Genomic DNA, 22,401 nt, shown 5'->3' with positions numbered 1-22,401 from the left:
CAATGTCACATCTTTATTTACATAATCATAAACTATAACGTTAGATTTTAAATACAGTACAGTAGAGTGGTGCAGCGATAATGGCGAATATATTGAAATACAACGGCTGGCTTTCTAACAACAACACAAACAATTGTTCCCGTGTTCAAAAAAATAATTTGATCCCATCCCGTAATTTACAATGCAGTCACGAGCCACGGATATCATCTACGACAAATATGCGGTAGGACAGGGGAACTATAAATAACACGGGTGATGATGATGGTGGGATTTCTGCTGCAACTGATGATGGTGGTGATGATGGTGGTGGTGATGATGATGGTGGTGGTGATGATGATGATGGTGGTGGTGGTGGTGATGATGATGATGGTGGTGATGATGGTGGTGATGATGATGATGGTGGTGATGATGATGATGGTGGTGGTGATGATGATGATGGTGGTGATGATGATGATGGTGGTGATGATGGTGGTGGCTGAAGCTGCAGCTGCTGAAGATGATGTGACGGGTGTATTATCATCATCATGAAAAATGATGATGATGGAGTTGATTGGCGGTGTCTATTTGATGGATGAATTACTCATCTGGCTTGTGTTAGCGACTCGCTTGCACGCCATTTTGTGCGCGTTATAAATCAGACTTTGTTTCCATCATTTGTGGTGGCGGTGATGTTTCGTCAACAAACAGCAGCTGCTGCCGATTGTGACGATGAAGGTGATGACTGTAGTGGTCTTCTTACGATGGTGTTCGTGGTGATTGTATGACGATGCCAGAAGTGATTGTGATTCGTATGGTTCTGATGACGACGTTGATGGTGATGGTAATTGCTATAGTGGTAGTGTTGTTGCTAGTGATAATGATGGTGTTGTCGATGATGGTGGTGGTGCTAGTTGTTGGTGGCACTGCTGCTAATTCATGGTTGCTCGTGCTGGTGGTACTGCTGCTGATGCTGCTTCCAGCTCTGTTGTTTGTACTGATGCTGATGCTGCTGCTTGTGCTGATTCTGGGATTGCTGTCGCTCGTGATACTAATGAAAGTGGTGGTGTTTTATAATGTTGCCGATGTTAATCTTGCGAATGTTGCTGGTGCTGCTGGTGCTGCTGGTGCTGTTGATACTGCTGGTGCTGCTGATACTGCTGATACTGTTGATACTGCTGATATTGTTTTATTGTTTTATATATATTATTTTATTGTTTCCCTTCAACGTGACTTTACCGAAAGAACCAATTATATACTCCTGATACTGTTGATACTGCTGATACTGCTGGTGATGCTGATACTGCTGATACTGCTGATACTGTTGATACTGCTCATACTGTTGATACTGCTGATACTGTTGGTGCTGCTGGTGCTGCTGATACTGTTGGTGCTGCTGGTGCTGTTGATACTGCTGATACTGTTGGTGCTGATGGTGCTGCTGATACTGTTGGTGCTGCTGATACTGCTGATACTGTTGGTGCTGCTGATACTGTTGATACTGTTGGTGCTGCTGATACTGCTAATACTGTTGGTGCTGCTGATACTGCTGATACTGTTGGTGCTGCTGATACTGTTGATACTGTTGGTGCTGCTGATACTGCTGATACTGTTGGTGCTGCTGATACTGCTGATACTGTTGGTGCTGCTGATACTGTTGATACTGTTGGTGCTGCTGATACTGCTGATACTGTTGGTGCTGCTGATACTGTTGTTTCTGTTGGTGCTGCTGATACTGCTGATACTGTTGGTGCTGTTGGTGCTGCTGATACTGTTGATACTACTGATACTGCTGCTGCTGGTGCTGCTGGTGCCGCTGATACTGTTGGTGCTGCTGATACTGTTGGTGCTGCTGGTGCCGCTGATACTGTTGGTGCTGCTGGTGGTGCTGATTCTGCTGATACTGCTGGTGCTGCTGGTGCTGCTGATACTGTTGATACTGCTGATACTGTTGGTGCTGCTGGTGCTGATGATACTGCTGATTCTGCTGGTGCTGCTGATACTGCTGGTGCTGCTGCTGCTACTCTACTCGTAGTAGTGGCGGTGCTAGTTATGATACCACTGCTGCATGCGGTGGTGGTGCTGCGGTTGGTGGTACTGCGGCTGGTGGTACTGCGGCTGGTGGTGCTGATGACGATGCTGCTTGCTAGTGCTGGTGGTGCTGCTGCTGGTGCTGCTGGTGCTGCTGGTGCTGCTGCTGGTGCTGCTGGTGCTGCTGGTGCTGCTGGTGTTGCTGGTGCTGCTGCTGGTGTTGCTGCTGCTGGTGCTGCTGGTGCTACTGGTGCTGGTGCTGCTGGTGCTGCTGGTGCTGCTGGTGCTGCTGGTGCTGCTGGTGCTGCTGGTGCTGCTGGTGCTACTGGTGCTGGTGCTGCTGGTGCTGCTGGTGCTGCTGGTGCTGCTGGTGGTGCTGCTGCTGCTGCTGGACGCGGGTTCTATGCGGCCGTGAAGTGCGAGCGGACTGAGTCCTGTCGGAGCTGCCTGTGTTTCTCGGTGTCGTCTCCCAGCGAAGAGGTCCGCCTCTTCACGCGCACCTCGTACAGCCTCCTGAGTCATCACCATCAGAATCACAATTAGCAGAAGCAGCAGAAGCAGCAGCAGCATCGTGAGCATCCTCAAGAGACCCGTATTCTTGATCACGGATTGGCGCAGGCTTGGAAGTGAGCTGGCTCGAAGCCGTGCTTAACTTGAGCCGGCTCTGAAAACGGTCCCAGCCAGACTCCGGGGAGCTGAGCCTGAGCCAAGCCAAGATTGAGCCACTCGTGCCCGAGCAGAACTGTCCTCGAGACCGAGCCGTAGCCGTGACTATTTACGATAAACTATTTTTTTTTTATTTTACCAGGTAAGGCCCACTGAGCTATATAGCTCTTTTTCAGAAGCGACCTGGCCTACAAATGATAGCTCAACGAAGTGGCTTATGTGTAAATTTATGACGGCAAAATTAAATACCCTGAACGCATGTTTCTAAATGTAGAGGAATAAATCGGGGGAATCAGAGAAAATTAATCCACGAAATCGCGGAGAAAGAGACATGTAAACTCCAAATATATCGGCGTCAGGGTCAGGATCGAACCCACCACCTCCTGTATACCAGGTGAGGTAGTTCACATTTCGCTACCCTGGCGCCCAAAGAATACGAGCCGCCCCCTAATAGTTACTCTCCTTTTCTACAACGTCATCACCATGAGCCATGATCTATTCACTGCTGGCTGAAGGCCTCCTCAATACTTTCGCTAGCTCCGTCTAGCTTCTCCACACGAGATCATTTCATCGCTCCATCTCTCTGGCGCACCCAGCTTGTGTTGGACAGCCTCGTACACCTGTAGCCTCGGGTGTGCACAAAGACAAAGACCCCCCGTATAGCCTTAATAAACTATTCGGGCAAGTGCTGTTAGCGAGCACATGTGAAGGCCGGCACAGCACACGAGGGGGTGGGTGGCCAGCACCTATCAGGTGTGTTTAGCACGTACACTTTGGCGACAAATATCATCCATGATACGGGGTTTTTTTGGGTTAGATCGCATGAATATAAATGTGTCGTTAAACCCGCCACCACCCGACACAGCCGAATAGTAAGGTTTGTCACGTAAGCAGAACAAATCTGTCTGCCGCCTGATGATGCCAGCTGTAATTATATACTGGAGAAACGTCGTACTCAGATTGTAAATGTTGTGGATTTGCTCACCATTACAGCGGTGTGCTGTACTAGTAACGAATTGGCATGTTCTGTTTTCGTGACAAACCTTACTAATTGGCTGTGTCGGGTGTTGGCGGGTTTAACAACACATTAATATTTACACCTTTGGCTGCCAGTTAGTTCGTCCATTAGTCTCGATCACCGACGCACGAATCGTCCCTGATTGCGGCTACGTGTCCTGTGCCCGAACCCACTGACTTTACTTCACGGCCGATATGACGTCTCTGGGGTGCGTTATGTATAGAAAGTACTCTCCACGTGTTCCTCGTTCTGTCTCTCGGCGTCAACTCAAGCATGCAAACCAGTAAACGGAGTGGGACTAAAAATTGGCGCCAGGCATTTGTAAACTAACCGGGCCAAATTCGGCCATGGGCAATTATTGTTTTTGTTAAATGGTTGTCGTGCGACCAACTGCATACCAGTAGCAAGATTTGCGGTGTGACGTGTTAGCGTGATTTTACCATGCGATCCCATTGGCACATTTGAGCTGGGCGAAAAAAAAACAAACACAAACCGGCGTTTGGAATGGACCGGCCCACCAAGGCTTTGCCAGGGATGTTGCCCTGTGGCCAGTCCTGGGCCTGCATGCTTCCACATCTAAACTTCTGACTTTTGAACTGCATGACTTCTTTGCGCACTTGTCAGCTGATTTACAACATGGGAGATATGTTTTACTTGAGTCGTGTCTTTCTTTAACCGATAATCCCCCCACCACCACCACCCATCCATCCCCCGCCTTCCCGTAAGTCACTTAAGGTCCACTGTTAATTATAAAAAGGGAGTAAGATTGCTCGTTGAGCTAAATGTCCAAACGTTACAACGTGAAGTGCTACTGATAAAAAAAAGATATATTAATGGCGATCCACGGTAGTAGATCATTAGTAAGGGAGGGCGGAAGGGTATTATACAAGGGACAAGCATAGTTTATCATGAAATATATTCGTGAAATATATTTTTCCAGAGGGCTTCAAGGTTCTTATCTTTAAGCGAGCTGTACTCCTCGCGTTGCAGTGGTCTTGGTGATGGTCATTGTTGTTGCCGTGTTGTGGTGACGGTTGATGGTGCCCTCGGTGTTGCTGGCTATGATGTGGTGGTTGATGTTGTTACGGTGGTAGTGATTGTGGTGTTTATAAAGATTTGGTGGCGTTGCTTGTGGTGGTGGGTGTTGGTGCTGTTGGTGTTACTGGTAGTGGTGCTGTGGCGAGCGGTAGTGCAGTGATTTGCACGCTGCGCTACGAACCCGGTGACCCGAGTTCGATGCCGTTCACGGCCAACACCAGTAACGACTATCTGAACCGGTCATGGGCCTCCCTTAAGTCGACTCAGCCTCAAAATGTGTACCTAGTGTGATGTGTAAAAACATTTCCACTAAGAAGACAAAGGCGGCCAGGCGTGGTGCTGGCCACCTACCCCCTCGTGTGCCGTGCAGGCTTTCATAGGTGCTCACTAACGGGACTTACCCCAACAGTCTGTTAAGGCTACACGGGGGATCTTTGTCTTTGGTGCTGGTGGTCGCATTGGTGGTGCTGGTAATGGTGCTTGTAGTGGTGGCTGTGGAAGGATCTAGGGAGGTCAGGCGCGTGTGAATTTAAATCCCCGGGGCTTTTGCTTTGTGTCTGGCTGATAGCATTGACATGGAAATGAGAATGCACGTGGGAGAGAGAGAGAGAGTGGGGTGGGGAGCGGTGGCGTCGCGGTCAGCGCGCTGCATACGAACTTCACTCTCCGAGTTCGATTCCCGCTCACGGCCAACACCAGTGACAACTATGTGAACCGGTCATAGGACTCCCGTAGGTCGACTCAGCCTCAAATCAATACCTGGTGCGGTGTGTAAACATCGCCGCTGGAGGCAAAGGTGGTCGAGCGTGGTGCTGGCCACCCATATGTACCGTGCCGGCCTTCATATGTGCTCGCAAACAGCACTTACCCTAAGAGTATGTGTAGGCTATAGGGCGGAGCTTTGTCTTTGCAGTGGCGTAGTGGCTAGCGAACCGCGCTACAAACCTATAACAATCCGAGCTTGATTCCCGTCCACAGCTAACAATCAGCGGTGAATGATATCTGCACGGTCCCTGCTCTTCTCTAACGCCAACTCAGCGTTAAGTGGGTCGCTGGTGTGGTGTGTAACACACGCACTGGGGAGATTAAAGTGACTGAGCATGATATTGGCTGCACCCCCCCCCCTCCTTAACGTGAGCCCTTAAGGCTTAGTAGGTGGTCACTAACGGAACTTGCCCCAACTGTCTATAAGACTATATGGGTGGTCTTTGACTTTATTTTGTCAGAGTGTGAATGGGTGTGTGTGTGTGTGTCCAATACAAAATATATGGCCTTGTGTAGTGCCCATGATGTCATCTAGACAACTAGAAATGGGGTTGGTGGATCACGTGGCGATCAATAATTGAATCTTGTTATGCGTGCACATATACACGCTTCAAAAACATTAATAACAAGTAAAATATATATTTTTAAATGCTTCTGGCCTTTGAAAGCACGTGATTACAGAGGACGTTAAGTAACCAATGGAAGGTTTGGCGTAGAAGGTGACAAGATAGTCTCGTAGATATAATCGGGAAGAGGAGATCGCGGTGTGTGTCGGAGACGTGCACAGCAGGCTGGAGGAGGGCAGGTCACCGACAGAGCCGCTGGAGCGGCACCGGCCAGGGGTCGTCGACCGGGTAGGAAGACCTAAAGCCGGATGGCAGTGATGATGAAACTGGAAGAGGCGTCCTTCGAGGATAGCTGTCAAACTTTGCAACAACCGAGGTGCCTTGTCTACCCGAAATTGGGACGTGCGATGGCGTGGCCTGGTCAGCGTCTAGAACTTCGCCTGTGAGACGACCCCGCGGCCCCGACACGCCCTGACCGCCGACCTTGCCGCCGTGTGGTACGCTCCACGTGAAGGGAACCACAACGGTCGCTTCAGTTGTGGCTTGCTTGCGCCACACGTCGCTTGTGCGGAGAAGCACACACGACCAACCCCCCCCCCCCCCCCCACACACACACACCTGGCATAGCCGGGCACTCACCTGAAGACGAAAGTGGCGAAGAGAAGCGCGCAGACCAGCAGGAAGCCGACGATGATCGCAACGGTGCTGGCGTCTCCGAGTCCGTCTGGCGTGCACAGCGGGGGAGACGCAAACTCACAGTGAGTCGTTTAGCGGTAGCGGTGTGTGGGCAACTTGGCAGGCATGAGTCCCGGTGCTCGGAATTGAGTGGGGACCACCACCCCCCACCCCGTCCGATTCTCAAACCCCCTCCTCCCCACCCCTTCATCGTGTGTAGTGAAGATGCATAATGTGTAAAAGTGTTGTGGTCACGGAGAGAACACATCGACAAGTTCAATCTCAAAATGATTTCTCACTCACATGTATGTTTAAATTATTTTGCACTGCACGTAGCCAGCCATGCAAATCAGAGGCGAGCGTAGGGTGGCGCTCACCCCCTTGGTTACAGCACCGCAGAGTCGGTGGTGGGAATTCCAGAATTGTATGGCAGGGATAGGTTAATCCGTCAGACATCCACAGGAGAATGGGAACACATGACCAAGCTATAGGGGTAGGTGTGTAAGGCTATGTGCAAGATCCATCGTGCATGCCAAGGCGTCTCTTACAAAAGAGATTCATCGTCTCAAGAGTTTCCCGTATGGGTTAAAGTAAAATATAAAACACAGTCAACCCATCCGTGAATGAAAGACGAGGGCGTCCTATCTCGAGTGGATGGAATGGCATTTCCACCGGCATGACATGCCCTGAGTTACAGACACGCTCCAAGAACCGTGCGTTTATTGACATTTCGCGAAGCGACCACTCCGTTTTCCCGTTAGCATGTCACAAATCAAAAGGAAACGGAAAGCAGTAGATGTAATAACCGTTCACGGATTGAATATTATGACAGGTGTGAGTGAGTGATTTATGCAAATTCTCATGATGTTCAGGAAGGAACAGAAAGCTGAAATTTGGCTTCATCGTGCATGCCAGTGACTAGCAAAATAGTTTTTAAAAACTTTTTTTTATTGTTCCCGCAAAAATGACTGCTTATAGTGCATAGCGTTTCATTCACTCGATATCTCGTACTTAAAAAATAAATATACTCCCCATCATCAGTGAACCAAGTAATTCGATTCCTTTGGAGCGTGACGCTCAAGCCGACCGAGAGTGGGAAAAGTCTGCTGCTGCTCACGGTTATCATTAAAAATCAAGCTGACTCTCTTAAAGCTAGCAGCAATGCTGATCTCCGCTGATGGCTATGAACCAGCGGTAGAAATTGTATATTCTGGTGGCAGGAGCCAGTCTCTCCATGGCATAATAACTAAAAATAAAACACGACCGAATAGAAAAAAAATTCCCCTCCATCCATGCGTCAATAAGCCGCACGGCCCAAGGCTGAGGATTTAAGGATGACAGCCGGCATGCTCTTGCTTTGTAATGAGAAACGGGCAGTCGGTCAAGCGGAGAGATGAAATCGAATTTGCATACAGCGTGTGTTGAACCAAATAACACAGGCACATTTTTTTTTATGCCCGGCGAGCCGTACGGAATTTCAATAGGCCTAGCCCGTGCCAGCAGTGAGCATTTACTGGTTGTGCTGGGGAGTTGGGAGTTATGTGGTGGGGTCAACGGTAGTAAAAACCTACTTAGAACGATTAAGCCCGCCAAGACTAAAGTAGAAGTCATATGTAGGCATCCACCTGGTCTTCACTCGGCATGGATTCTTTCTGCACGGATTCGGAACGCATCCCTCCGTGTAGAGTGACGGTCAGATGAGCATTGGAACCCAAAAAAGAGCCCTCAAACAAATGGCTTGTATCTTGTAAATGCATGCCGAAAGCTGCGTGTCGATGGACTTTGAGATGACAGTTTGAGAAATCCTAAATGAAAAAAATACTTTCAAATCGCATAGGCTGACTCCATCATATCGCACTCTCGTCACGTGACAGCAGGGTTCATGTAATTCCTGCAGCCAACTAACGCGCTACCGTCCACACTTCCAATTAGCACGGTTGGCTACGTACGGCGCAAAAGAAGTTCAACATACAGTATATACGTGATGTAAACAAAAACATTTTCTTGTCTAGAATTTCGACCCTAAATCGTAACAATCCATAGACTCGCCAGCGGAGTGAATCAGTCCAATTCCCTTATATATTAACATTTCATTAACTAATGAAACGACGGCGACCTCGACGATGATGATGATGTGGACGAGATGGATGAGCCGTGGGATGTGACCGCTGGCGCGGGGCCTACTCACAGGCGTGGCACACACACTCGTGGGGAGCCAGCTGCGTGCCGTGGGGGGTCATCACCGCCAAGGCTTCTTGTGGCCAAGACACGCGTGCCCCAGCCACCTCGTCGAAGCTGTCCGTCCGCCCGTAGTAGTTGGCCACCACCTGCAACGGTCACGGCGCACGCTACCGTGAGCCAGGGGGTAATGCATGGCAAAGACGCTGCCCAAACAGATGAATCTAACCTAAACTATTTACTATTAACTATTTTTTTTATTTTACCATAGCTTAAGAAAGTAGTTCATCAACTGCTCAGAAACCGTGTTATAACGGCATACATCCTTCTTTATAACGGGCGCATTCTGCGTCGTGCCCCCAAAGTGTTCCCAAATTGAAAATTCACATTAAAGTGAGGACTTATCGTATTTGAGTTGAATCTGATACACATTGATTCCATACATGCATCCTAAGCTTAAGCATTTTATTTAATCGAAGAAGTGGTGCATCTCTATAATGCTCAGCAATCACATTCCTAATGGGCCCTTTAGAGTCTTGTTCTCATTATTGAAGTTTCAAACTTGTGTTGGACAGCCTGGCGCACACACAGCCTTTGTGCGTAGCTAGAAAGCTACACGATAAGAGGATAGGGGGGGTGGGTAAGGGGGAAAGTGGGGGGGGGGGGGCTCACCATTTGCCCCCCATCTTCTCCATCATCCATCGCTAACACCGAGAAGTCTCCGACACGGTCTCCATTCTGGTCTATGGTCACTGGTCCTGCAATGCCTGATGGGAAAATATAACATAATCAGCATTAGTCGATCGGTCTCCTTGCGACTGAGAGCTCAGTTCGAGGGGGACGATTGCCACGTTGTGGACACGTCGGCCATCTTGATGCGCAACGCCAGGAAATGACTGCACTTCGGTTGGCAGATTTGACGTTCCAAGTGAGGACTGCGAAACTCAAAGAAATGGCGCCCGCCCTCCCACCGTGATGCGTGGATCAAATAAGTCACTCGGGACACCAGTGTATGGCAGCAAGGGCAGTTCTTGCGAATGCCGTCGCAAGAGGTCACACGTTTGGCGCAACGGTCTTTCACTGACTATGCGCGATGAATGAATTAATTAATTAGTCTATCCATCACAATCATCATTATCCATGGTCTATCATCATCAGCAGCATGAGTCTCACCTTGGAAGGTGCGATTCCACATCTTCGTCACGATGTCCCGGCCCGAGCTGATGGAGCCGCCGGCCTCCAAGACCTCGTGCAGAGCGAGCGAATAGAGAACGACGCCGTCGTGGAAGCCCTCCACGAACATGTTCACCTGCGAGCGACCGGGCGCACGGGCAGACGCCGACCATCATCAGCTCGCTCGCGTGGCCGGCAACTACCGCTGCCCGACTCGCAAAAATATCCAACACCACCGCGAACACCTCCACCGCCGCCACCACCAACACCACCGCCATCAAACTCACTCACACAAAACCACAACCTCCTGCCATGAATTCACTCGAACAACAACCAACGCAATACACTCCCTCTCTCGCACATTCAATCACCTCCACCAGAACTTCTGCCACCCACTTAAACGGGCAACCAACACCGCCATCAACGCGCTCACACAACTACCACCAAAACCACCTAGTCACTCAAACAACCGCAACCACCGTCATACAACCATTTAACCACCACCAAATACAATCGCTACCTCCCCACGCCGCCCCCCTGAATCTCTCCACCCCAAGCGCCAGCACCCTCACCATCTCTCTTGCTCCCTCCATTCCCTACCCAACCCGACCCGACCCTCCCGTCGCGCTCACGTTGTCGTCGTAGCTGAAGTTGAAGGTCTCGCGGGAGCGGCGCTTCATCTCCACGGAGAAGGAGTCGAACTCGGCCCGCTGGGTGCGGAGCAGGGTGACGGTGCGCAGCGCGCGGAACGCGGCGCGCGCCTCCCCGTCCAGCCCGTCACCACGCCGCCACCGGCCGTCACCTGAACCCATCCACCGTCAGTCAACAACTGCGCCCCCACCCCCCCCCCCCTTTCTTCCTTTTCATCCGAGTAATGCTGGGCCTGTTGTTCGGTGGCTGGGACGCAACCACCTTCTCACGATACGCTTCAGAACTTGTTTCGCGTTAGTTTAATTACGGGAGACACACTCCAAGAGCTTGCGTCAACAAATGCTGGCAGGATAGTACAGTATTGATCTGAAAAGTCAATAACAGCCCGATGGAAACACGGATTTCTTTGTTTAACGTGGGAATACAGAATAAGAGTTCTGCTTATTTATGCTTTCACGCGTAATTATCCACAACATTGCGTACGAAGAAGGCCCTTTGCTATGAAGAAGGCCCGTTACCCGATATTTATATACCTTTTTTTCTCCTTTAAAGGCGTTGACGAGTGTGTTGAGTTATTTTGTACGCTGGGCGGTCAATTGGGGCTCTTGCCTCAGGGCGAGGATTCCCCCCCAAGGGTTCTGGGTATAGTTCGCGCTGCTCCCTCACCGTACTGGGTGCTGTTGAAGAGCTCGATGTTGAAGAACACGTGGTCCCCACCGGTCATGCCCTTCCTGTGCGCCTCCAGAAGAATCTCGCGCACCGAGTCGGCTCCGGCACAAATGATCACGACTGAGACGAGAGAAAAAAAAAACACAGCGAGTCCACGTCGAGTCGAGAGTTCGTCCTGTAGCTTAAATCGTCATCGGGTCAGCGCTCAAACTCCACTGTCGGCCTGAGTCAACAAGCAATGGAAATTCCACATGACCGTGATATTGATTATGGGCATGGAATGGACACTGTGTCTGATGATGGCATGCCTATAATTCAGTTGCAATGATTTTGGGTTAAAAAAATATATATTTTAAAAAAGAGTAACGTCTTTTCTTGTTCTCCAGGCCAGATCACTCACCCCATCGAACCTGCATTTTGGAAAGGGGAAGAAGAATTTACCAAGTGGCAATGCGAGCCCAGGGTTAGACTGCTACACGTGGCACAAGTGACTTGATTCACGCTGCGAGACGCTGGCCTGGATTCATGATTATCGGCGTAAGTCATGCCTATGCAAAATAATCCGATAGAGTAGCTCCATATATTCCAATAATTCTCTGAACGGGGTTAGGACAAAATAAGGTGATGTGGATGTGGCGTTCCAAAATAAACTCAACAAGCTTTTATTTACAAGGTAAAGCCCACTGAGGTATTCGAAAGGTGACCTGGTCACACATGATAGCTCATCGAACGAACGATATCATCATCATCACACGTGGGACTTCATAGTAGCAGCCAAATAATCTAAACGCGTGTTGAGTCTAAATATCGAGGAACCCGGAGAACAATCCACGCGACCACCACGGGGACAGCGAGAACACGCAGGACTCCAAATATACAACAGGCATCGCCAGGCTCCGGGATCGAACCCACGCGCTAGTGCTGTACCATGCGAGGGAGAACACGTCTCTCCGAACTGTTGCAGCTGAAATGAACCCACCGGGAACCATGCACGTATTGACTCTACATCATGAAACGCTTTCTTTTTTTCTCTCTCTCTCCCTCTCTCTCTTCTCGCTGCCTCTTCGTCCGTCGCGTTTATGCAATGAGCGCATGCCGTGGCGTATCTGTGTTTCTCGTTGCGAAGTTAAGAGGAGGAAGCCCCGCTGGTGAAGATAAGGGAGCGCTGGGAAAACACACGCAACGGCACCGCGCTTCGTTGCGGTCGCCTTGACGCTCGTGGATATTTTTTTTGTCATTAAATCGGAGCTGGCCGTTGTGAATTTTAGCGGAACAACAATAAAGACGGGCCTATGCGAGAGCGACGTCTCTCGTGTGCCATAACGAGCTCACGCATTCACGCGCAAAGCGCACGGCATCAACCCCCCCCACCCCCAATATCGAGCGGTGCGAACTGTGATGAACTTCGCTCGCAGCGTACGTAGCCAACCGTGCTGTTCGGGACGTGCTAATTATTGGCGTAAGTGCTGTTAGCAAGCGTCTATTAGTCACGACGTAGTCGAGGGGGTCTGTGCCAGCAAGAAGAATGGAACTTACGTCGCCGCGTTACTAGTAGCGCAGTGTCCGCTCCACTACCCATATGCACACACACACAACAAGGACAAAGATCCCCCGTGTAGCCTTAGCAGACTGTTGGGGCAGGTGCTGTTAGCGAGCACCTATGAAGGCCGGTGCGGCACACGAGGGGGTGGGTGGCCAACATCACGCCCGGCCACCTTTGTCTCCCCAGTGGTGATGTTTACACACAACACAACAGGTATTCATTTGAGGCTGATTCCACCTAGGGGAAACCCAGGACCGGTTCAAATAATTGTCACTGGTGTTGGTGATCGTGAATCGAACTCGAGCCACCGGGTTCGTAGCGCGGCACGCGAACTGCTGCACCTACCGCTTCCCACAACGCGCATGCACATCATTCATATCTCTGCCATCTCTGTACGATGGCGTGGACAGGGCGGGATTCTCTCTCGCCTTCCCCGCACCATTACGCGTGATTTACAATGCATCTCGCATCGATGCGCCGTCGCCACCGCGAGCCTTATACGTGGTTGGGGTTTTAGAGTTGGTTTTGGTTTTTATTTTGCTCCGTCTGTCAGTGTCCGAGACGTTCCATGGCAGCGACTTTGTGATGCACACCGCCTGCACATGTGCTTGACAATGTGTTATTGCACTGGGCGTGCGTGGTAATGGAGCGCTCAGCGCGCTGCGCTACGAGCCCGCCGATGCCAGTTCGATTCCCGCTTCACGGCCAACACCCAGTGATGATTATCTGAACCGGTCCTGGGCATCCCCTAGGTCGACTCAGCCTCAAATGAGTACCTGGCACGATGCGTAAACATCGCGACTAGGAAGACAAATGCGGCCGGGCGTGGTTCTGGCCACCTATCATCTTGTGTGCTCTGCCAGCCTTCATAGGTGCTCGCTAACAGCATTTGCCCCAACAGTTTTTTTAAGGCTATACGAGGGGGGGGGGGGGTGTTTGTATTTTTATTTGTGTGTACTTATGGGTATGATTGAGCATCTACCTTTGTGTGTGTGCGCGCGCGCACAAGCAGCTTCTGTTTGACCGGATAAGGCTAGAGAGGAGATAGGCTGATGTTGTACAGGAGGAAGTGGTGTTGAGTGGACTTGCCGTGACTGGTATCAGTGGTGTCGAGTTTGGCCTCTTTGGAGAGAGTTCACGGAGTGGAGGCAGTCGCCCTTCAACAACAGCGGAGGACAGAGGAGCGACGCTCACAACAACGAGAAGAGCGCTGGGCGAATAAAACGCAGCGAGTTGGCACATCAGGGAGCACACCAGCACAGGTGGTGCATCTGTCAGTCGTCTTAGTTATTCAACCCAACTGTGTCTGTCCCGTTACCTCCTGCCAGCAAACCGTCGACACTTTACACTTCAAAGTGCACCTTGCCCGGCACAAAAGCGCCGTTGTGACGTCACCGCCACTTAGTGGCAAATGGCGGTGATGGTTGTTATTGTTGTTGTTTAGGGTGATTTTGTTTGCGTGTTAGGAGGTGTTTGATTGTGTGTGGGGAGCGGCAGTGTAGCGGTTAGCGCGCTGCGCTACGAATCTGGCAACCCGGGTTCGATTACTGCTCACGACCAACACCCAGTGACGATTATCTGAACCGGTCCTGGGCCTCCCCTAGGTCGACTCAGCCTCAAATGAGTACCTGGTGCGATGTGTAAACATCGCCACTAGGAAGACAAAGGCGGCCGGGCGTGGTGTTGGCCACCCACACCCTTTGTGTGCCGTGCCGGCCTTCATAGGTGCTCGCTAACAGCACGTGCCCCTTCAGTCTGTTACAGGCTACCAGGCTATACGGGGGGGTCTTTGTTTGATTATGTGAATGTTTTCGTGCGGGGATCTGTGGCGAAGTAGTCAGTGCAACAGCCCCATGGACTCGGTCAACCGAGTTCAATTGCCGGACACGGCCAAGATCAACGGCGAGGAGAATCCTGAACTCATTCTGGCCCTCTCCAAGTTCTCGGGGCGTGGTGCTAACCACACCACCACACGAGGTGTGCATGAGTCGACAGCTCGCTCTGGTAGTGTGGCTGCCCGTTATCGTTCGTGTATGAGACGTACTTTCCAGGTGCTGCAAACACACGTATATACACTTCAAATCCGCGGGTAATCCGCGAAGAACGCGCCTTGCGCCCAAAAGATATTTCCTAAACTCTTAGCGAGATGTTATGACAACAGAAACCTAAACAGTGGCGATTCTGGGACATATTTTGGGGGGTGCCGGCGGTGGAGATAACCGCAGAGGATGGAACAAGCCAAAATGGACGGCACACACCGAGGGATGGACAAAGTTAACTCCGAGAGCAGCTCGCAGGGGAAAGAGATGGCAGCAGCGAGACAAAATCAAAGAGTTCTGTGGCCACGACTGGACAAGAATAACGAAGGAAAGGAAGTGATGGCAGAAAGTGAGGCGATGCCTTTGTAAAGCAGTGGAAAGTTACAGGCTGACAACATCCAAATGCGCATCATCATCATCAGCCACGGGCAATCCACTGCTGGATGAAGGCTTCCCAAGCCACCGTCATCTCCGACGATCATGTCATACCACACAAACTCAATGTAGGGTATCACCAGTAGGAGCAGATTTGTGGGTCAAGTGTCGAGTGTGCAATCGCTGTGCTGCAGGAAGGAAGCGATGGCGAGGTGTGGGTGGCATCAGATACACGAGCCGTGATGATGACTTTTTTTCAACTTGAGTTTGAGTACCCTCTGGGGGCTCATGGGGCATGTGGCCCATCAACAAAATCAAATCACTGACTGGTCTTAAAGCTTGACCCTCCACGTCTGAGGGGGGTGGGCGGCAGTAGGGCAGCAATCCTCTCTCAATATTTGGAGGCGAGGGTTGTTGGATCACGTAGATGTATGACACTTCCACAGCTGCTGAGCTCCGGGGTGTCCAGAAGATGACACATCAGCGAGTTCAGCAGGAATGTCGTATCTTCGTAAGCGTGTGCGGAGTTTGTTTTTCCTCAGGATACTTAAGTGGCCTTCTGCATGGCTCATTGAGTCTCAACTATTATTTTTTTCAGGAAGGTCCTGGATGAGACCTTAGGCCATTTAAAACAAACTACACGACTTCATTTAAGATATCAGCTAGAGTGAGAGGATGAGTGGTCATTAACATGTAGTCTCTTCTTATTCTTGGTTCTTTCGGTAAAGTCACGTAGAAGGGAAACAATAAAATAATACAAATCTTTTTTTATTGTTTTATATTTTTATTATTATTTTTTTATTTTATTGTTTCCCTTCTACGTGACTTTACCGAAAGAACCAAGAATATGAATCCCTGCAGTCACGAAAGCTTTAAATCAAAATTTAGTCTCTTCTTATTTGTGAAAAATATCAACACATGCGTAAATAACACTGCCTTAAAAAAGAGACAAAAGGCTATTCAAGAGGCGGTGTATGGGGCTGCGAGGTAGCCAACGGGTAAAGTTACCCCCTCGCATGCGCATGGCATATCTTCATCTTCTCTTTAAAAAAAAAGGTTAAGGCTGCCATGGGTAAAGTATTGGTAATACTATGATTATGAATTTGGAAGTATTTTATCGCTTCCTGTCACCAGCACCTCAATAAATATATCAGTGTCTGGGTCTCAAGAGTTTTCACCGTGAGAGGGAAAGGTGAGGGACTTGGGGTAAGTGGAGGAGGATGGGGGTGGGGGGAAACCTGGCACCAGGGGAGGAATCCCAGCTATGGACGCTGGGACGCGTAATTGAGACGCCGTTTTTTTGGCCAAGAATGTCGATTATCTTCATTCCGTATGGCCGCGGCATTTCTATGTCGCACCCTTCGTCCAATTTATTTTCCTTCAATTCTCTATTTGCCTCCTTTACAAGACCAGGTTTTATAGCTTATCTACTGTGCAAATGCATTCAGTGCACCCATGGAGAGCGTGTGCGGCCCTTCTCAGTAGAGAACAGTCTTGTTATTCTTGGTTCTTTTTAATTATTTATTGTGTTATATTTTTTGTTGTTTTAGTTTCCCTTCTACGTGACTTTACCGAAAGAACCAATAATATGAATCCCTGCAGTCACGAAAGCTTTAAATCAAAATTGAACAGTCTTGTTGTTGTGTGCAGTCATCGGCAGCCGTAATTCACACTTCGGCAGTGCTAATGCAAGCACAGATTTAAACACAATTTCCATCTTCCTGATTAATTGACTGCATGTGTTGGCACATATATAATAATTACATATCATTTCATATATAATAACACGTGTCTTTGTTATCCTTACTGAGCCTTACGACTCTCTTTCAGGAGGCTCCTACGTTGGGCTATTTGGCCAATTCCAAGAATGAGTGCATAGTAGGCTGACGTTTTAGGCAATGGGGCTTCTAGTCACGCTTGCAAATGATACTGTTCTGCTCTCGTTGCGTTCTCAACTTGTTAAACAACAAAAAACTTGAAACGTGAACGTCTGTGTCGTCTCGTGCTATTTGCAAGCTTGGCAATTGAAGGCATTTTGAATCCGTGTTAAATTCTGTGATATGGCTTTACCATAAGAATATAAGATTCCTTATTGAAGCTAGTTAATATTAATGTTATTTGCACTATCTTTTTGAGCTTTTTAAGTTAAAGTTGTGTCTTTGAACTGCAGACCGCGCGACCACAATCTGCCTTTTCGCGATCATAAATAGTTTCTATTCACATGCAAATTAAGTCACTGCACGTTGCATGCGTGGACCTGACGGCTGGTTAATCACGAAGAACTGCTGTGCCGAGCGGGCACATGGGGACTGGAGATCCAAAACACCGAATTGAAGCGCCTGCTGGATATTTAATATTTGAACAAATATCAGAGTATTTTTCGTTCAATTGTTAGTTAAGTTTATGCTATTTGTTGCACGGATGATCCCGTTGAGTCAGCTGTCTGGCTATTTTACTCGGGAGATCTGTGATGCTGTGAACCCCCCGTGCGCCCCCCCCCCCCGCCGCCCCCGCAAAATCCGCCTATGGCGATAACAATAACAAAGATGAAAACATTAACATCGCAGAGAGAGAGATAGTCCGGGGGTCCTTAAGGAATGTTGCGCAATAAACTCGGTGCTTCACGGCCGTAAGACGACACACACGCTTATCAAAAAACAGTACAGAGGTAATATGAAAAGGTTCGGTGTAGGTGCAGGTATCCTCGATGCTTTTGGTTCAAAGGGGATGTGAAAAGGGGTAGTTCGTGAAGAGAAGGAACCAATTGCACATGCGGAGAGTGCCCATCTCTTTTTAACAGCTCAGAACAGGTGGTTAAAACATTCCACGTTCCTATGGAATAAGGAACGCATGGTGGGAAGTTCATATTGGTTGTCTATAAATTGATTAACCACGGGAAATGGAAGCTTTTGAATTAGCGGTGGATGCCTGCAATTCAGAATGTGCTTTGCTGTGTCAGCCTTAATGGGTGCATGCTCACAACTCTCGCCCCATAAGACAATGTAGTTTTACTGGGGATGTTTGTCTGTGTGGATGACACGCAGAAACACATTAATTGTTCCTATTACATTACAATTATAGTATACATGTTTAGTTCATAATGCAATCATTCATTGACCCATTCATTAAACCACTCCTTCATTCATTCAACTTATTCATTCACTGGTTCATCCACCTATTCAATAATTCTACAATCAATTCACTCAACCATTGATTTATTCACGAATTCATTCATTCACCCATTCAATCAACCACTCATCCATTCATCCATTTAATTATGTACCTACTCGTTCTTGCACTCAATCACCTACCTATTAAGTTTAAAATCCATTCACTAAACCATTTATTCGTTCACAAGTTCATTCACCCATTCAACCATAACGCAGTACGATCACCGCTACACCACCGCTCCACCATAAGGTCTATGTTCTGTGCTGAATTGCTTTTGGCACCCACTGAGGTCTCCTTTAATAAGGAGACTTGTCCACTCGGGGGTCTCCCTATCTCCTTATTTAAATAAAGCAGGAGTCTGATTCAGCAGTGGATGGATTGTGACTGATGATGATGATAATGATTACATATGTGCTATATTATACTGTAGGCACATGTTGGTATTGGGAGTGAAAAGCGCACTGCGCTACGAACCCGTCGATCTGAGTTCGATTTCCAGGCACGGCCAACATCAGTGGCGAGTGATATCTAAACGTGTCCCGGACCTCACCTGAGTTCGACTTGGCATTATAATCCGCTGTGGTGTGTAAACTTCAGCACTTGTAGAGACAAATTCAGCAATTGCGGCCTTAATAAGTGCTCGCTAACAAGCACTTGACCGAACAGTCGACAACTGCTTATCAACTACAGTCCTCGCGACACTCACCCCCACCGGCCCCGTTTTAGTGATCATTACCAATCTTTTTATTAATTTGCAAATCACTACACACTGCACGGACCTGATAGTTGGAAATAACATAACGCTGTACTGAGGAGTTGACAAACCACTGGTCTATACTGTATGGTATACAGATACCTCCTATTAGCACGGTTGACTACGTACGGTGCGAAAGAAGTTCAACATACACGCATAATACAATACTGTATACTAGTACTCTGCTGAATGCTACCGCGTAGGTTTTTCTGGCTGTGGTGCCCAGCTCTCTGATGTATCCCGTCTTCGTGTTCTACCGCGTGCTGTTCTGGCGTGATCCTCCGCGTGTTGGGAGTTTCCTCGGCAACTTCGCTTCTTCCCTGCACGTGCGGCGAGACCTCGTACATGATGCCCAACGACAGGCGGCGGGAGAAACCCGACAGTCGCATCGGAGACCTGATATTTTACACGGCTTCTATATGAAAAGAGACACAAAGCGCGCGACCGCAAACCGCACCTGCATGCCCACTGAGGACGACGCCCTCCAGCATCTCGCCAAAGTCCAGGTCCTGGTGCTCACTGTCGAAGGAGAAGGGCTGCAGCTCGAATCCACGGTGCTGCTTCGCGAACGTCTGGTGGATCCCCTCCACGGTGAAGAAGCAATCTCGCTCCTTCATGTCGTCGTTGTAGATTAGGGAGGCTCCGCTCCAGCTGAAGCGACGGAACATGGCCAGGAAGAGCGCACCGAGCTGGGCGTACGCCGGGGCCACCCGCGTCAGAGTCTGATATTCATCTTTGGAATATGACGCGGGAGATGATGATGATGTTGATGAAGAAGAAGAAGACGGAGGCGCAGAAGACGCCTGGCCTTTGCTGGAGAAACCGCTGGCCAGGGCTCCTGCAGACACCATGGGGACCCCCCAGTGAACGGCCAGGCGAGCGACGGGCGCGGCCGCGTACTCGCACGCGGGACCAAGGATGAGGTGTGGGGCCCCGTGCTCTGTGTAAAAGTCCACGGCTGAGAAGAGGGCTTCGTTGCCGCAGCCCGAGTCTGCGAAGTGAATGGAGAAGCGGTGACCCGGCAGCAGGGTAGCGTTGCCGGTCACGCTTTCGCGCGCGTACTCGATGGCGGGACGCACGCGCGCCTGCGAGAAGAGTCGAGCCCGGTCGGCGGGCAGGAGGACGAGCACGCGCACGAGGCGCGAGTCGCCGTGGTCACGCTCGTGGTTGTGTGCGCACAGTGAGGTCGGCACCATCAGCAGCATCACCATCGTGAGCATCGTCTTCGCTGCCTGGAGCCCATGGGCGTGCGCATTGAACGGTCTCCCCATAGTTATGACACGCGGAGGTGGCCAGCAAAATTGGCTAATAGTGGCAGTAGCCTAAGCGTCTAAACGATGCTGTTCAAAATAAAATAATTAAATCAGTAGATGAAAAGAGGGCCGTCGAGAAAGTGCCCTAACATGCAGCTGCCTGCATGATGGCTACTGAGAGAGAGGCATAGCACGGTGAGCTGCAGTCAAGCGCACGCGAAATTAAGAGCCGTGCGTTTATTGTGCTGCGGGGAGATGAAGATTCTCCGCTCATAGCACTCCGATCCCTCTGCTCTCTGATCCCTGCTTCCTGCTGGGCGATCGGCCGATGAATGAGTTGCACGGTTGCAGACCTTGACTTTAAGGAGCCCATGAGTGAGTTTGGACTGTACCACCACACCTCGTGGGTTGGGTGGGGGAGAGCTGGCGGAGGGTGGAGAACTAGTTAGGAATGAAGAATGAGCGAATCCAACATTCCATTAACTCCTTGAGCGCGAGAAATTGCTTTGTGAGCACAGGGTTTGATTTAAAACAATAGCAAATAATAGGATTTGATTTGCTAAAGATGTTTACTGATACTTTACACAAAGGGGGATGTTTGGACATAAAAAGGGGCACCTGGTTTCAGTTAAACGGGACTAGATGTCATGAGTGATTCCAGTTATTATATCAACTTACCCCTCCTGTACTCCTCGCCTTCGACTTCCTCTGCCGCCTCGATTCAGTACTCCACTCATCCCTCTCACCTCTCCAATGACCTATTTTTCTTTTTGTTGGTTCTATCGGTAAAGTTACGTAGATAGAAAACAAAAATCTAAATTTAAAGCACAAAACCCACGACGTTTCGATCGCAACGCAAGCGGTCTTCTTCAAGTGGCGAGAAAAGTAGGCCGCTTGTGTTGCCATCGAAACGTCGTGGGATTTTAGTTTTCTATCTAAGTGACTTTACAGAAAGAACCAAGAATGTGAATTCCTGCAGTCACGAAAGTTTTAAGTCTAAACCTATTTTTCCGTGTCACTTAGTCCGTGTCACTTAATCCTTCATAGCCTCCCATCTCACCCCTTCTCTCATTCGTTCCTTAATTACCTCCTCTTCTATCTCTTATCTCCTTCCTCTCTTTTTCATTCTCTCCCTTCTTCCCTCTCTCTTCGTTCCTCGTTCATCACCATTCCCCCATCTATTATCTACACTTATTCTCTATTTCGTTTCCCCTGTTTCCTTCTACCAATTTCATCCTCCTGTATCTCCTCTTCGCTCATCATTCGTCTTACAGCCTCGCATCTGTCCATTGCGAATACCAGCAGAAAAACACGCGTAATGTCGCACCATAAAATATCATTATTGTATTTGAAGCGTTTTGCTAACACACCAATCATACTACTCTTCAACAATCTACGTCTTGAATTTCCCTGGCTGATTGCTGGCTGGGCTGCTGTTCACCCCAACTCGATTGTTAGTGGCTGATGATACAAAAACTAGCTGGGTAACTGGCTAAACGTGATTTTCCGTGAAACATACAAACATTTAATTCGGTGGAAACGGCGGAAGAAGTTCAGAAGACGATGTAATGAATACAAGTACCAAAGAGGTGGGAGTAACGATTGCATAATCCAGTACGGACACAGTTAATTGAAGATCTTTCAATTTTTGCTCCTCTAAACGTAATGATTTCGTCAATATATTCTTTAGATCCGAGAGAAAAAAAATGTTTACTTCACAATACATATTACATTGGCAATTTATTTCGTAAAAATTTTTTATCTGAGTACAGGATTGTGAGAAGAGTATTTGTGTATGTCAATGCCAGCTGTCCGATGCAAAGCAAATGATTTTCTACACGCAATCTTAATCATAATGTA

General features: G+C 49.1%; 1 protein-coding gene across 1 annotated transcript; it reads right to left on the bottom strand.

The window, feature by feature from the left end:
- LOC116942040 (atrial natriuretic peptide receptor 3-like) lies at nucleotides 1–21,271 on the bottom strand. The gene is made up of 8 exons (XM_032953578.2): nucleotides 19,746–21,271; nucleotides 11,404–11,526; nucleotides 10,719–10,888; nucleotides 10,087–10,222; nucleotides 9,586–9,680; nucleotides 8,924–9,062; nucleotides 6,700–6,784; nucleotides 1–2,520 (listed from the first exon to the last, which is right to left on the bottom strand). The coding sequence occupies exons 1-8, from the start codon at nucleotides 20,557–20,559 to the stop codon at nucleotides 2,409–2,411; spliced, it is 1,674 nt and encodes a 557-aa protein (XP_032809469.2). The 5' UTR covers nucleotides 20,560–21,271; the 3' UTR covers nucleotides 1–2,408.
- Nucleotides 21,272–22,401: the final 1,130 nt, after the last annotated feature.

Source organism: Petromyzon marinus, chromosome 13 (assembly GCF_048934315.1).
Source record: "Petromyzon marinus isolate PM22_M1 ecotype Great Lakes invasive population chromosome 13, UKy_Petmar_22M1.pri1.0, whole genome shotgun sequence".
Lineage (NCBI taxonomy): Eukaryota > Metazoa > Chordata > Hyperoartia > Petromyzontiformes > Petromyzontidae > Petromyzon > Petromyzon marinus.
Note: the sequence above shows the minus strand (reverse complement) of the source record. Positions and strands in the feature narration are given on the sequence as shown.

Excerpts from the sequence above, each read along its gene's own strand:
- LOC116942040 (XM_032953578.2), bottom strand. The coding sequence starts at position 20,559 with ATGGGGAGACCGTTCAATGCGCACGCCCATGGGCTCCAGGCAGCGAAG. Across the intron at positions 11,527-19,745 it reads CGTCCTCAGTGGGCATGCAG|TCGTGATCATTTGTGCCGGA; the intron begins GTGCGGTTTGCG and ends CTCTCGTCTCAG. Across the intron at positions 10,223-10,718 it reads ACTTCAGCTACGACGACAAC|GTGAACATGTTCGTGGAGGG; the intron begins GTGAGCGCGACG and ends GGTCGCTCGCAG.